Source organism: Delphinapterus leucas, chromosome 6, assembly GCF_059928025.1.
Source record: "Delphinapterus leucas isolate spDelLeu-1000000601 "Yukka" chromosome 6, BTC_Dleu_Yukka2, whole genome shotgun sequence".
Lineage (NCBI taxonomy): Eukaryota > Metazoa > Chordata > Mammalia > Artiodactyla > Monodontidae > Delphinapterus > Delphinapterus leucas.
Window position 1 is genome coordinate 103,721,125 of NC_143134.1, and position 17,241 is coordinate 103,738,365.

Below are 17,241 nucleotides of genomic sequence, written 5' to 3' on the forward strand. Positions count from 1 at the left end.
GCAACAAGAGAAGCCACTGCAATGAGAAGCCCGCGCACCACAATGAAGAGTAGCCTCTGCTTGCCACAGCTAGAGAAAACCCGCATGCAGCAACGAAGACCCAACACAACCAAAGAAAAAAAAAAGAAAACAATTTGAAAAGAAAATTAAAAAAAATTTTTAAAATTAAAAAAAAATTTAAAGCAAAAGAGAAGAAATGCAGTGGGACACAAGTAGCTAAGGATAGCTCCTAACTCCTTCCATCAGTATTCAACCTTCTACCTATGCTATTCATTTGGCTGCCAGGCTGCCAGTCTGTGGAAAATGTGGGAATTACAGGCCAGTTACACATGAAATACAATTATGTTTATAATCATTCCATTTTATATCTTATAGTAAATCCATAAATCTGTAATTCTGAATTAATTTAACTTGCAAAGTTTCTTCTCCATGTGTAAACAATAAAGTGTCAGGTGTTAATATACTGACACCACTAACAGAACTTTGCAAACAGTTAAATTGTATTAGTTTTATCATCATCTGCAAACATTAGAAAATCAGTTATTACTCAATAATGGATAATATTAAATACTTTCAGTGGAATCAAAGGAAAGTTTCTGGGAAGTCATTGTATCAAAAGTGAAATGTGTGACACTAATGAAAATTCAGTTTAAAAAACTCAGCTAAAAATAAAAACTTCTTTGGGGTAATAATACAAATATAAATTTTGGTGCAGCAAGATGTCATGGCAAAAACAGTGTTCTGACAGTCCCATAAAGTAGACATGTATCTGCAATCTATTTGGTGCACACATAGCTTGTTACCAAACAAGCAATATTCTACAGATAGAAAGAAAAATTATAGTCGTCAAATTTTACAAATATTTTAAAATCCACATTTAGATTAACTGAACTACAAAAATTTTGTGATGAAGACTGTACTGAATACAAAAAAGATCTTTCAACACAATACATGGCTTTCTTTTAGCTATGCATTATCCATGTGATTTTTTAAATTATTTGTGTCTTTGAAGAACTACTTAAGTAACTTACAAAGGGATTTAACTTGTTTATAAATGAGCCCTAAAAACTTTTTGACACAATTTGTTCAAAATCAATTAGAAATATTTATTCAAAGAAGTCAAGGAATGGAGTACCAAAATCTTTAGTTTTGGAAGCTTTTAGAGAATTGCAAATACTGAATCAAATATTACAGAAGTATTTTTAATGTATAGGTGACCTAAAAAAAGAAGTTTTTACGTATCAACAGGCAAACCCTTCAGCAGGCCAACAACCCCTCATAAAAGGCAAACTAAAATTAGAAATTTACCATGTATCACAGATATTTAACAAGGAAGTCTGTCTCTGTTCATGGATTTGAATGTAAATGTCTGGATTTTTAATTTTCTCTTCCCTTCTGGTAGGAATCCCCAAAGCAATAAATTAACATATACATTAGGTCATGTTAGGGGCTGGTGATACCCTAGCAAGTCCAGCAGAGCAAACACAAAACTTCCCTGAAGATTCTCACAGAAGAAGAAAATAATTCAGCCAAAGATTACCTCACAACCAAAAATTATGAATCAAGGAAAAATACTATACCATAAGCAAATACTAGCAGATACAAAACCAAGTAATATCAGCACCCTAAAGAACTCCATAATTGTAAAATCTGCGACTATAAAAATTTTGTTTTAAATAATTAAAAAATTAGGGGGGAAAAGCAATGGAAACCATAAAAAAAGAACACGATACTGTTTTTCTAAATAACAACAAAACTAGATCATCTTTAAAAATGAATCAAATAAAACAGAGAAAAATGAAAAATATATGCCTTGAAATCAATTACTCAATAGAAGGATTAAACAGCATATTAGACAAAGCTGAACAAATAATGAATGAATCAGAAAACCATTTCAAGGAAATTATCCAAAATACAGGACCTTAATGAGAAAAAGGTGACAATAAATGTAAGAGGTTAAAACAACTGCAGGACTAAATGAGGTGGTCCTATACATGTCTAACTGGAGTTCCAAAAAGAAACAATTCTTTGGAAAGTAGGGCCACTCCTAGACAGAATAAATGAAAGTAAGTCTGCAGCAATGGTCTTCAACACTGGCTGCACCTTACATGTATCACCTAAGAAACTTTAGAAACAAATTAAAAACAGTGCCTAGGTCCCCCTTCCCCCTCCTGTAATTTTGGAATTGGTGTGGAGTAGGTCAAGGTATCTGTATTTTCTTCAAAGCTTCCCAAGCTATTTTAGTGAACATCCAGGGTTGAGAACTAGTGATCTACACCTAGACACAGCTAGAGAAACCACAGAACAAAATTAAAGAGAAAAATGTTAAAACAACTACAGAGAACTAATACTATCTACAAAATAATAATAGATTGACAAAAGACTTCTCAACAACAGATGCCAAAAGAATAATAAAACAATACCTTCAAAGTACTGAGAGAAAATAACTGTCAACCTGGAATTCTAAATAGCTAACTACCATTCAATAGTAATATCAAAATAGACATTTTTAGTCAGTCTAAGAGGTTACCATTTATAGAGTTTTGCTGAAATAGCTACTAAAGACGATGTGCTTTAAGAAGAAACACTGAACCTAGAATGGAATGGGATACAAGAAGAAATTGAAAACATAAAAGCAAAACACAGCAGACTACTGATGCCAGCTAAACTCACAGCTCATACTTCTTTTCCTAAGTAATCAATCAACCAGGATGTCAGTCCTTCTGGTCATCCATCCCAGTAGTTTGTAAACATGACCGAACAAACTGACCTCAGTTTTAAAAATAAGAACAAGGGCTTCCCAGGTGGCACAGTGGTTAAGAATCCTCCTGCCAATGCAGGGGACACGGGTTTGAGCCCTGATCTAGGAAGATCCCACACACTGCGGAGCAACTAAGCCCGTGCGCCACAACTACTGAGCCTGTGCTCTGGAGCCCGTGAACCACAACTACTGAGCCTGAGTGCCACAACTGCTGAAGCCCACGTGCCTAGAGCCCGTACTCTGCAGCAGGAGAGGCCACCGCAATGAGAAGCCCATGCACTGCAACTAAGAGCAGCCCCCGCTCGCTGCAACAAGAGAAACCCACGCGCAGCAATGAAGACCCAACGCGCCCAAAAATAAATAAAAAAATAAATAAATTTATAAAAAAAAGAATACATGGGTCCCACCCTAGATGTACTGTTAACTCTAGGAGTAAGGGCCGAAATTTTCTTAAAAGCCTACCAGATCAAGAGGATAATCAGGTTTAGGAACTTCAGATTTCTAGCATTTCCTTCATTCAGCAGTTCTCTTAAAGTGTGGTTCCCTGGCACTACCTCTTAAAGTGTGGTTCCTCATATGGCAGCATCATCATTACCTGTGAACTTGTGGAAATGCAAATTCTCAGGACCCACTCCAGATCTACTGACTTAGAAATTCTGAGGATGGACTCTGCAACTGTGCTTTAGCAAGCCCTCCAGGTGATTCTGATGCCAGGTCATTTTTGAGAAAGCTGCTTTAATCTCCTGCTCTAAGTACCCTGTTCACACTTCCACATGAACAAACCCCCTGCTGCTGTCCTGCCTACAAAATCCTTCCATTTAGTCTTCTAGAGCAATGTACCATGGCTGACCAATTCCCAAACATTCTTAATCTCTTCACTGGATTTTTACATCTTTTGTCTTAACTGAACCTGGTTCACTTCTCTTATAGGGTCTTCACATAAAGGCTGTTCACTCTCCCAAACATCATGTAACTCAGGGTCTGGAAAGTGAGGTCTACTCATTCCCTAACTCCCTATAACACCAAAACATCTGGATAAAGATCTCACCTTTTCTGAGACTCTCCACTCTCATGGCTTCAGTTGTTAAGTGTATTATGATATTGACTTCCAAATTTCTCTTATGATGTTGAGACCAGAACCCACTACCTATCTCACACTTCCATCTGGATGTCCCCAGAGGAACCTCAAATCAATATATAAAAATCTGGGGACTGGGCTTCCCTGGTGGCGCAGTGGTTGAGAGTCCGCCTGCTGATGCAGGGGACACGGGTTCGTGCCCCGGTCTGGGAGGATCCTGCGTGCCGCAGAGCAGCTGGGCCCGTGAGCCATGGCCGCTGAGCTCGCGCGTCCGGAGCCTGTGCTCCGCAATGGCCCGCGTACTGCAAAAAAAAAAAAAAATCTGGGGACTTCCCTGGCGGTCCAGTGGTTAAGACTCTGTGCTTCCAATGCAGGGGGTGGTGCGGGTTCGATCCCTGGTCGGGGAGCTAAGATCCCACATGCCATGCGGCCAAAAAAAAAACAAAAGACAAAAAAAAACGGAACCTGCCATATTGTCCAACCCTGCTCTTCCCGTACTTTCTAATATAAATGAAGGCACCACAATTCAGCTATCCAATTATCTAAGTCTAAACCTATAAATCATCAATGGAATTCCTTATTCAAACATTCAATTAATCACCAATTACCATCAATTATTTCACCTTCTGTTAAGTTCTCTAATTCTCACCATCACAACTACTACTGCTATAGCACAAATTCTCCACCCTTACTAGGATTTCTTGTACAGCAATAGCTTCCTAACTGCTCACTCTCTCTCAAGTATTGCACTCCTCCAATTCATTTTACAGTCCCTAAATTTCAAGAACATTTATTTTTAAAATCATGTGAACTTATAGTTTTAATACTTCTACTCTAAATCCATCATCATTCAACACAAGTTTTTAAATCTAGCTCTTTTACTCAATAGTTCTAGATCACCAACTTACTGATAATTTTATCACACTATGTGATAATTTTACTTACTGTGATAATTTTATCACAACTATGTTACAAAGAATGTCAGTCAAAAAAGTAATTATCTAATTAAATCCAAATTAATGCTTAAAATTTAAGTGCTGTAACTAATAATTTCATCTATATGAACTTCACTGCCACAAATTTTAGATTTTGTTGTAAATAACAGCACTGCATGTTTATAAGATGAGCAAAATAAGAACATTGTGAAAAGAAAATTTTTGAAACCCAGAGAAAGAAAACATCTCAGATTTTGAAAAAATGAAAACTCACCATACACACCTGCAGAACGAGTGGAACTGTTCATGGTAAAAGGTCCGTTAATGATGTCGGAAGAAAGAAGCTCATCAGATCCCCGCTGAAAAGTAAGAGCAATATTCTGTTAATAAAACAAGTCTTGGATAATGGTCCATATTTACTACTAAAAATATTAAAAGCTAATATTACTTAATCTGAATATCAAGGCACTTAAGGGGAAGTCTTCAAGAATCATAAAATCTAAAGGTTGGAAGTGAACTTAATAGTAAACAAAAATTATTGAACATCCACATGATTGTTAGTTATAAAAAAGAGAATTGCCATTACATAATTGGGGGCATAATCCCACAACCCTTTTGAATGAAACTCAATTCTCTGAAATACTACATCTGAAGTGTCAAAAACCATATTTAGGGGTTGAATCCTGACATTGTTTTTGTAGTATATTTTTAAGTATATTTAGTATATTTTAAATACATTTTGGTATATTAAGTATGTTAAGTTTTGTAGTATATATATATTTTTATAAAGGACTGATGACTTTTTTTTTTTGGCTGCGTTGGGCCTTCGCTGCTGCGCGTAGGCTTCCTCTAGTTGCGGTGTGGGGACTACTCTTCACTGCAGTGCGCAGGCTTCTCACTGTGGTGGCTTCTCTTGTTGCGGTGCACGGGCTCTAGGCATGGGCTTCAGTAGTTGTGGCTCATGGGCTCTAGAGCACAGGCTCAGTGGTTGTGATGCACAGGCTTAGCTGCTCCTCGGCATGTGGGATCTTCCGAGACTAGGGCTCGAACCCATGTCCCCTGCATTGGCAGGTGGATTCTTAACCACTGAATTACCAGGGAAGTCCTGTAGTACATTTTTAAGTATTTGCGTGCAAATAATTGTGTAGCACTTTGACTTTTTCATAGATGTGTATTTTTAAAAGTTGAACACAAAGATGCAATTTATTTCTATATTGGTCAAATCCTTTAAATAAGTGATTTTTTTCATTCATTAATCCTTAAAATGATCTTTAATGTGTACTATTTCTTTCTTTCTTTTTTTTTTTTGTGGTACGCGGGCCTCTCACTGCTGTGGCCTCTCCAGTTGTGGAGCACAGGCTCCGGACGCGCAGGCTCAGTGGCCATGGCTCACGGGCCCAGCCGCTCTGCGGCATGTGGGATCTTCCCGGACCAGGGCACGAACCCGTGTCCCCTGCATCGGCAGGCAGACTCTCAACCACTGCGCCACCAGGGAAGCCCTGTGTACTATTTCTTAAACAACTACTGTTTAAGTAATTTAGACTTTTTTTCAGGTAAGAGTTTTGACCAATTCCAGAGTTGAACTGTCAAAGCTGAAAGACAAGTCAGTCTAGCCTTTTCATTGTAAAACCATAAGGTCTTTTACCAAGATTAAAATGTTTATATCTAGGAAGTACAATAAACACCATGTATAAATTTAAAAACAACCTATTTCAACTGGTAGTTTGTTCAGCTCTCGGTCAATTTTTTTTTGGCGGTGCCACACGGCTTGTAACATCTTAGTTCCCCAAACAGGGATCAAACCCCGGGCCCCCGCAGTGGAAGCATGGAGTCCTAACCACTGGACCACCAGAGAATTCCCAAGCTCGGTCAACTTTTAAGAACAAAGATTTCAGTCTACTAGATGATAAAACCTAATCCCCAAACTATCCTACAAAAGTTATAACATCAACAGTGCTCCGACAGATATAATGTTTAGGGGTAAGGACCACTTCTGCAGGGAACAACCTCAGCCTTTGCTGAAGAAAAGCAAACCACCAATGCATTTGCATAATATAAATACAATTATTTAAACAATTCCTGTATTAAACATCTAGAAATTATTCCCTTTGGTCTTTCACACGTAAGTTTATAGAGACAGTTTGGAATAAGAGAAAGGAACTAAGTGAGCACGTGAGATGAAATAAAATTGAAAATCTGAAATTCCAGAAAGACTTGGATTATGACCTCACTAAAAGCAAAGGTCTTCCTGAGAATATGTGAAATACAGATATTGGCAGACAAAGACAGACTTCGTATAGCCAGTGGATACGGAAAGGTGAATTTTTGCAGTTTTAAATGTAGTAAAAAGTTAAACATGCCCAACATGTTTTTATATATGAGGAATTTGATAAACTATGTTACTAATAGATATATTTTCGACACATATGAGTGTAGTGTCAATATCAAATATCAATTTTCTACATGTAAATTGAATTAATTTGGTCTTAGAAACCACTTAGAGGGACTTCCCTGGTAGCACAGTGGTTAAGAATCCGCCTGCCAATGCAGGGGACATGCGTTCGATCCCTGGTCCGGGAAGATCCCACATGCCGCGGTGCAACTAAGCCTGTGCACCACAACTACTGAAGCCCGTGTGCCTAGAGCCCGTGCTCCGAAACAAGAAAAGCCACTGCACCACAACGAAGAGTAGCCCCCACCCACCACAACTAGAGAAAGCCTGCACGCAGCAACAAAGACCCAACGCGGCAAGGAAGGAAGGAAGGAAGGAAGGAAGGAAGGAAGGAAGGAAGGAAGGAAGGAAGGACGGACGAACTTAGAGATCACTTGAGCTCTTTTTTAGGCTTGCAGGAGTATGTTAAAATGTCAACTAAATATTAATTCTAGGTGGACTGCAGATTGAAACATAAAAGACAAAACAATAAAGACTCTAGGAGATAACAGAAAAAAGTATCTTCATAATCTTGTGGTAGGGAAAGATTTCTTAAACAAGAAACACAATTATTTAAAATAACTGATAAACTATACAAAAATGAAGTTATAATTTTTATTTACAATATATACAAATATTGAATCATTATGTTGATCTGAAACATAATGTTATTTATCAATTATATCTCAATTTTTTAAAAAAGAATTTTATTAACAGAAGACATCATTAGGAGATTAAAAAGGCAAGTCATAGAGTGGGAGAAAATACTGCAGTACATATAACCAACAAAGATTATATACCCAGAACTTACTAAGGAAAAGAAGAAAGTCTGGCGGGGGGGTACCCCACTAGGAATTGATATGAAAAAAATCAAGGTAACAGAAAATGACAAGAGTTGAACAGGTACCTCACAAGTAAAGTGGTATACTTTATTACTGTTCCAGAGTATTTGTGTCCTTCTTTTCCTGTGAAAGAATCATTCATCCCCACCTATGGCCATGTGACTTTCAATGCCTCTAAGTGGAGGATACCTCCCTGACCCATTGACCTTGAGCACAGTTTTGTGCTATGCTTTGGCCTATGGAGTATGTATGGACATGACCTACATGACCTAAATCCAAGCAGAACTTTTGAAAGAATTAGTTTCTGCCGTTTTTCTTCCTTTTCCCCCCTGAAACAAGAGGAACATATCCCAAATAGAAGCTGCTCTTTCAGCCTGATTCCCAGAATAAAAACATAACTGTATAGTTCCATAATAGCCACCAACTTTGTAAGTACACAAGAAATGTTTTTCTAAACCATATCTAAATGACTAATACCACACCCAATAAACGTATGAAAAGATGCTTAACCTCAATGGTCATCGGGGAATGCAAGTTAAAACCTCAATGAAATACAAACATATTAAAAGGGCTGACAATATCAAGTTTTGATAAGAATGTGAAGTGAGAGAACTGTTATATGTTGCTAGTGGGAGTGTAAATTGGTACAACTGATTCAATATACTAAAGTTGAATATATAAGTATCCTAGGATCTCTTTTATTCTATTCCTATGCATACACTCAAGAGATTGCCTGCTATGTGCACCTATACATATTAGAATGTTCTCAGCAGCATTATTTCTAGTAACCAAACTGGAAACAATTAAATGTCATCAACTACAGAATGAACAAATCCTTGTAAATTCATTCAATGATTTACAGTAAGGAGAATGAACTACTGCTCTACACAATAACATACAAAAATCTCATGTTAAGAAACCCATCACAAAATAATACATACTACATTGTTGCATTTACATAGAGTTCAAAAAGTAGTCACAACTAAATTATATATCTAAACTATGTATCTACTTGCAAAAGATGAAAATTGGACCCCTTTCTCACACCATATGCAAAAATTAACTCAAGAAGGGTGTATACGTAAATGTAAAACTATAACTATAAAACTCTTAAAAGGAAACATAAAAGTAAATCTTTGTGGCTTTGGGTTAGGAAATGGTTCCTTGGTAACAAAAGCACAAGTGACAAAAGAAAAAAAAATACATTCATAAAAATAAATTAGACTTCATAAAAAGTAAAAGCTTTTGTACTTCAAAGGACACCATCAAGAAAATGAAAAGACAAGCCAGAAAATGGGAGGAAATATTTGCAAATCTATTATCTGACGAGGGACTGGTACCCAGAACGTAATCTCTTATAACTCAATAATAAAAAGAGAAAATAATGCAATTTAAAAATAGGCAAAGGATCTGAACAGACATTTCTCCAAGAAAATATACAGACAATAAGCACATGAAAAGATGCACAACATCATGAGTCACTAAGGAAATGCAAATCAAAACCACAGAGATCACTTCAAATAAAAATTAAGACCATGACATCACTACATACTTATCAGAACAGTTAAAATAAAAAATAGTGACAATGCCAAATGCAGGTGAGGGATGTGGAAGAAACTGGATGTCTCATACACTGTTGAAAGGAATGTAAAATGGTACAGCCACTCTGAAAAGTTTGGTGGTTTCTTAAAAAACTAAACATAAAGAGCAATCTCAAAAGATCACATGCTCAACACAAAAACTCACATGTTCTATGATTTCATTTATATAACTCTCTCAAAATGACAAAATTATAAAGATGGAAAACTGACTAGTAGTTGCCAGGGGGCAGAGAAGCTTGGGAGAGATAGTCAGTATGATTATAAAAGGGTACCATGAGGGAGATCTTTGCGGTGATGGATTAGCTCTGTGGTGAGAATTACATGAACCTACACATGCAATAAAATGAAACAAAACTATACACAGGCATTGTATCAATGTCAATGCCCTTGTTTTTGTTGTTGTTTTCTTTAAATAATTTATTTTATTATTTTTTAACATCTTTATTGGAGTATAATTGCTTTACAATGGTGTGTTAGTTTCTGCTGTACAACAAAGTGAACCAGCTATACATATACATATATCCCCATATCTCTTCCCTCTTGTGTCTCCCTCCCACCCTCCCTATCCCACCCTATTGTTGTTGTTTTGGGTTTTTTTCCCCAGAAAGAGCATCTTCACTAAACAACAGGAAACAAAACGTGCCAGGAATCTGACCAAACACACAAAGCAGCGGGTGAGACTCCTCATAGGAAAGAATGACTCCCAATGGAACATAAATAGATCCCCTCGAAGTACATATATTTTGCATGAGTGTGTACATCCATATGTAATATATTGAAAGAAATTTGGTTTCTACCACGAGAAGTTACTCAGCAATAATCAATCAACATCTCACCTGAGGCCAGGAAGTGAGGGTGCTGCAGCCACGTTATAAACCGAGGCGCACCTCACGCCCGCACACGCCTCCCCTCTGTGCATAGGAAAGTGAGCCAGGGAAGGCAGGTGGCCGTGTGGCCGCGGAGCCCATCCTGCAGAACCCAGGAGCCGGCTGCAGCAGGGAGGCAAATGCCAGGCCGTGCCTGCCTGGAATCCAGGCTGCGTCGGCTCTGGGGTGAACGGCAGCGCTCAGGACCCCAGCAACAGCACGACAGCGCGCCTGGTTTCCAACTGCGAGCCTGCCTCTGGAGTCCACCCAAGGCCCTCCAGATCTGTGTAGTTTGGCCAGTGGGGGCTTCTCCTAGGATCGAATGGCTCTTGGGAGGCGAGTAGAGTTTCTAGACCCACCAGGGCTCAGCCCACATACACACGTGCACAGCTCTCCCCCCCCCCCACACACACGTGCTTCAACGGAAGTCAGCAAGTTGCAAACAAGTATTCTACAGGGGCGTGCTCAAATAGTGCCTGCTTCGGAGTCAGTTCTGTCAACTGCATTCTGAGTTGTCCCCATGCCAAAGTGGATTTGTTCAAAAGATACGAGTTGCTAGAGGCTACAGAGACACAAGATGTGCTACACACTGGGGGGTGCAACCCTCTAAGGGCTTGGCACAGTGTTTTAGTAACAAAACAAACAAGAACTGCACGGGAACCCAATGCCCTTATTTTGATAGTGTAAGTATGTAAGAGGTAACGATTGGGGGAAACTGAAAGGTACACAAGACCTCTATGTAGTACCTTTACAGCTTGCTGTGAATCTCTAATTTTTTCAAAATAAAAAGTTAAGAACAAAACAAAACACAACTATGGAGAGATAACATCATTCTGAGCCAGAGGCTTCCTACTGACTTAAAAGACTTGTTGCCAGCCTAGAATAGCCATCATCATCATCACTGTGTTCAACCCTCAAGAGTGGATAAGAAAAGACTGGTCAAGCTGTCAATTACCACAGCTCATTCTCAGAGCTCATCCCTCACACTCTCATTCTATACAATGGTGGTCCAGAAGGTGTCCCTTCAAAAACAAGCAACATTCAAAGAACAACCACAGGAGTCCCTTATGGGAATCTATACATAAGGAAAAGGAAGGAATCAAAAGATAACATACAACAGAAAAATGACACAACTTTATGTTATGAGCAAATGGTTCTTTGTAAAATGAAAAGTTTTTAGGAAAATATTATAGCCTCTCCTAAACAAAATACAAAGGGATACAACAGCTCAAGGGAGAGACAAATCAGAATTTTACCAAAGGAGTTAAAAGACAGATCTGTGAAAAACAAGAATAAAGCAGTGTCACAAAAGTCAGATGTTTCAAAGAGAGGATAAGAGAACCAAAAGTGCAAAACATCTTTCCACCCTCCAAAGAAGTTACCTGCTGAGAGGAACCAATTCTTACTCTGTAATTTCATTATCAAAAAGCTAGAAAGAACAAATTTTCAGGAAAGCACTTTCTTGGAGTTACACGAGATTGCTTAAAAGGCATCTAGAGGGGCTTCCCTGGTGGCGCAGTGGTTGAGAGTCTGCCTGCCGATGCAGGGGACACGGGTTCGTGCCCCGGTCCGGGAAGATCCCACATGCCGCGGAGCGGCTGCGCCCATGAGCCATGGCCGCTGAGCCTGCGCGTCTGGAGCCTGTGCTCCGCAACGGGAGAGGCCACAACAGTGAGAGGCCCGCTTACCGCAAAAAAAAAAAAGGCATCTAGAGAAGGTGTTAAACTGTTAACACAGGTCTGCCCCAGACAAGGCTTGCCAGCTAAGAATCCAAAAAAGTTGGGGTCTACTTAATGCACACATGCCATTTCAGTTTCAATATGAGGAGAGAAATGAGTTACTCATCGTTCTTTCTGTTTCTATCTCATTCAATAAACTCTGTTACCTAATTTCCTAACAAATCTCCAATCAACTATTAAAGTGAAATTATTCCTTGTTGCTTATTGAATCAAGTCTAAATGTATTGTGATGGTGATTAAAAGCTCCTTCTAAGCTGGACCTCCTACTCACAATAACACTCCTGTCTTGTAATTTTTCCCAAATACATCACCTTTATTTCTGCTACTTTTTATGCTATTCTCCTGCCTCAAACACTGTCTCTTCACAACATATACAGTCCTACCTACTGGTCAGAGATAATTAATACCACATCTGGAAAATTTTTCAACCCCAAAGTGAAGAGGTTGACCTGAATTTTGATTGTCTTTCAACATTAAAATGTGCAAGATTCTAGGTTTTAGTACACTTCACGTAATATATTCTTCCTATGTATATAACCATCAATACCACACACTTTGTCAAATATGTACACAGTTTTTTCCCAGCTACTTTGAGGTCTATTATTGTGCCTTATAACTTCATTATATTCCCCCATGCCCTATAACATAGTGTCAGGTACAATATAATGGCTCTCTGCCTTGGCTATAGACTAAAATCACATATCCAAGTTTAAAATAAATACTATATACCAGGTCCTACCCCAGAGATTCTTAATCAGTAGCTCTAGGCTGAGGTTTGAGCACCTGTATTTCCAAAGCTCTTAACGTGTAGCCAACTGAGAACTACTATAAACAGATGCTGTAATGAACACAGAAGCATAATAGTACAGCAGTTTAAGATGTAGTCTTCTGGAGCAGACCAGATCTAGGTTTGAAAATGCTACACAAACTTACCTTTATATGATACTACATATTATTTAACCTAAGGCTCAGTTTGTTCACCTGCAAAATGAGGGTCATAATGGTACCCATACTCATAGGTTGCTCCGAGGATTAATATTTCTAATATACACACCTCTCATTAAACAGTGGCAAATAAATACTAATGATTCATTACTCAATCCTCTTCAAAAGCTATATATGCCAATAGTTATATGTATGCAGTGTAATTAGTATTGAACAGCAATGTCCTAAATGTGAAAGATATTCTTTCAATAAAGGAAACTTTCTAAAGTTTTAGAAAGAAACAAACTTTTTGATACTAACAAAAAGGAAATTTCCTTCTGTCAGATGAATTGATAAAAGACTGGATTTTAATAAAATCAAAATGTACAGAATTGCAAAAGAGATTTAATAAAGTCCCATTTATGATTAACCTTTGAGAATGAGAAAGAATAAAACATGTGGGCATTAGAACTTTTCCTGCAGAACACTGATGATATTTGTTTATAGAGAAAAAGGAGGTCAAAATTTTCTCTATAACAATCCTCATTTAAGCATCTTTGCATACTTATCCAATTATCTCAGGAAAAGATCTGTAGATATTAATTAGCTAGATCATTTTTCATTTTGATAGTTCTATCTGTTTTTTTTGCAGTACGCGGGCCTCTCACTGTTGTGGCCTCTCCTGTTGCAGAGCACAGGCGCCAGATGCGCAGGCTCAGCGGCCATGGCTCACGGGCCTAGCCGCTCCGCAGCATGTGGGATCCTCCTGAACCAAGGCACGAACCCGTGTCCCCTGCATCGGCAGGCGGACTCTCAACCACTGCGCCACCAGGGAAGCCCCCTGTTTTATCGTAACATGCACTGTACAAAGTTATAATATGAATCTATGTTCCTCTCTGTAATCCTTTTAACTGATAAGCTTTTGTCACCTTGTTACAGTCTCCATAATTATTTTTAATGGATTCTTAAAATTCTATAATTGCATACTAACTATTCCCCTATTACTAAATATTAGCATCACTTGTAATTTATTGATACCATAAGTTATGCTGTATTTAGAATATAGCATTTTCCATATTTTATGTTCTATCCATAGAATAAATATTAAGAAGTAAAAGAAACAATTTTTTTCTTTTTGAGTGAAGGTAAAAGATGGTAAAACTGCAAGAAATCTCAAATTTCTGCTTAACAGTATATAGTAACTTCAAGTTCCTACTACACTACAAGTGACTACTAAGAAGCATTTTTACTTCTATAGAGGTCTTCCAAATATTGTTAGAGTTGGCACATGACTCTAATTCTGGACATTTTAATACTACTCAGAGTTTGGCTCACAGTCTGTAAAGAATTTAACCCTGTTCAAAGAGAGGTCAGGCTTTTGCCCCCTCCTTCTGGGAGGTAATCTCTAAACCCCCTGTAAGGTCATGCCTGAGAAAGTGTCTTTTTTTTTTTTTAACTCGAGGGGCTTTGGGTCACCAGACAGTCTTAGAGTCAGGACACGCCTGGAGGGGCTAGAGGAGACTTAACTAAGATCAGCCTCAAGAGCAATCAAGTATGCTTACATAAAGAAGCCCCTCAATAAAAATGTAATCACCAAAGCACGGTAAGCATCCCGGTTTGACTCCATGAGTACTGTCACACACTGATGCTGGGAAAGTAATGTGTCCTGACACCATAGGGAGAAGACAAAGGAAGCTCTGTGTTTGATACTTCCCCAGACTTCTGCCCTATGTGTTCCTTCCCTTGGTTGATTCAAATCTATATCCTTTCCCTGTAATAACCAGTAATGAAGAGTACAAAAGCTTTCAGTGAGTTCTGTAAGTTCTTCTAGCAAATCATGGGACCAGAGGGTAGTTTTGGAAACCCCCAGGACTTACAATTTCTGTCAGAAGTGAGGGGAGTCTTTTGTGGACTGTGTTCCCTAACTTCACAGTTGGCCTAATTCCTCTCATGGAAAAATGATGAATCAGTAGAGCACATATAATAAAACTATTCATTTAACAGATTTTTCTAAACCTTTATTCTTCACCTCTAAACCACCATTTGGATTTCTAACTGTAAAAGAAAAATTTAGTCTAAAAATGTGATCAAATAGTCAAACACAGAAAAACTGGAAAAACTAACTTAAATTTATATGGCATACTAAGTAAATTAATGCAACATCTTAACTGTCACATTCAATGTTTCTACACAAAATATAAACTATTATAATAAGAAAATGGTTAACATTACAGAGCCTTCAAAATAAAATCATTTAAGTTTGATAATTCTACTAGATCTTTCAATAGTAACAGGAAGAGCTTTCAAAAAGAATATGTGTAGAATAATGCATGAATAAAGCAAACCCTATAGTATCCAGGGAAGTGATGGAATGCCTATTTTTATTTTTATTGTCTTATTACACAATAAGAAAAATTAAAATATTTGATCCAAAAGTTTCATATCTGGAAATTGTTTCATATCAGAGATGGGGTTTACCATTTAACATACAGAATAAACAACACATATCTCAAATAATTATGATACTTTAAAAAAACTGATAATTTTTGGACCCTAATAATTTCAGGATATGATAAACAAAAGAAAGAAAAAAGAGCTTACATTTGAAAATGCAGTCATAAAAAAAATATCCTGATAATCAAAATTTACTGGCTAAGCTTTTTTCCCCCAAGGGTTCATTTTCAGATTACAGAAAACAAAGGTTTTTAAATATCATAAAGCTCAAATCCCAGGAGTCATATTACTTTGTAAGCTTTGTAAAAAGTGAGAAAAACACAATCAGTTCTGTTACTTTAAAGATTCCCTTCTTTAAAAAAAACAAAACAAAACTTTTCTTTCCTAGACGTAAATTCTTTCTCCTGAAAACACATCACTGCCTATAATTACAGACTACTTGCTTAATAGTTATATCCTAAGTGTCTGAAAAGTAATTTTCTATTATAGTCAAGGAAAAGCAATGCAGACCTAGGTAAAACTGAGTATCTGTCTAGTAGGGGAGGAAAACTTTTGCCTTCTTCCCTTTTAGGTTCTTTGGCTGGTCTAATAATTAAGCTGACATGAGACAGAATAACAGGAGAAAAACAAAATTTAATTTCATACATACAGGAGCCCATAAAGATATGAGACTCTAAGAAGTGACAAAAGCATGCAGTTTTTACACCTTTTAGACAAAGAAACAATTATTTGTGAAGATTTGACAAAACAAAGGGTCTGCGGGGCTTGGGGTAGCAAATTAATAAAGAAGTAACAAAGTTTGTTTAGTCACCCTTCTCTGCCTTGAATTTCCTATCTCTGGTGATAAGGATGCCTTCTACTCTCCTAGTATAAGGAGGATACTTTCACATGAGAGATTTATTTCCTGTTTTCAGGGGGACCAAGGAGGGTCAGTGTCCTTCTTGCACCAGCTGTTTCTTTCCTCTTTTTTTAAAAAAATATTTATTTATTTATATATTTATTTGGCTGCACCGGGTCTTAGTTGCGGCACGTTGGGATCTTTAGTTGCGGCATGCAGGATCTTTTACTTGCAGGCATGCAGGATCTTTTAGTTGCGGCATGGGGGATGTTTAGTTGCGGCATGTGGGATCTAGTTCCCTGACCAGGGATCGAAGTTGGGCCCCCTGCATTGGGAGCGCTGAGTCTTAGCCACTGGACCACCAAGGAAGTCCCTGGCTGTTTATTAAGTATCTTTAATTCAAAATAATCAACATGCCAAAGGGGCACATTTTATTCCACCTCACTCTCAAAAGGTCTGATGGCTATGATAAGAGATTATAGTTTAAGAGATAGATGGAAGATAAGCAGAATGAAGACTCTAAAAAAAAAAAATGATGGAAAGCTTATTTGGATGAGTGACTACAGATGATCAACATAAGGAAATTGTTAAAAAGTGAAAGAAAAGACTCTGTACCACAGGTAAACAAATTAACATTAAACAAAAAGGCTTTAACAAACCAAATCATGAAGACATCATGGGGTGGGGGTGGGGCATGAACAATACTGGATCAACAGTCTCCTTAGAAACACACAGTAAATTTACATAAGTGCAACAGTTGTTCTGTGGACTT

General features: G+C 37.8%; 1 protein-coding gene across 6 annotated transcripts in view; it reads right to left on the minus strand.

Annotated features, from left to right (window-relative positions):
* The window catches only part of PTBP3 (polypyrimidine tract binding protein 3), a 101,544-nt gene that overhangs the window by 63,353 nt on the left and 20,950 nt on the right, over positions 1-17,241 (minus strand). For 3 of the 6 annotated variants that reach the window (XM_089913594.1, XM_022579030.3, XM_022579033.3), the window contains one exon: positions 5,049-5,133. In XM_089913594.1, the coding sequence (XP_089769720.1) occupies positions 5,049-5,082 (34 nt within the window). In that variant the 5' untranslated portion in view covers positions 5,083-5,133. Of the gene's footprint in view, positions 1-5,048; positions 5,134-17,241 lie in introns of those variants that run through there. The other 3 variants (XM_022579031.3, XM_022579032.3, XM_022579034.3) reach the window with 2 other exon arrangements.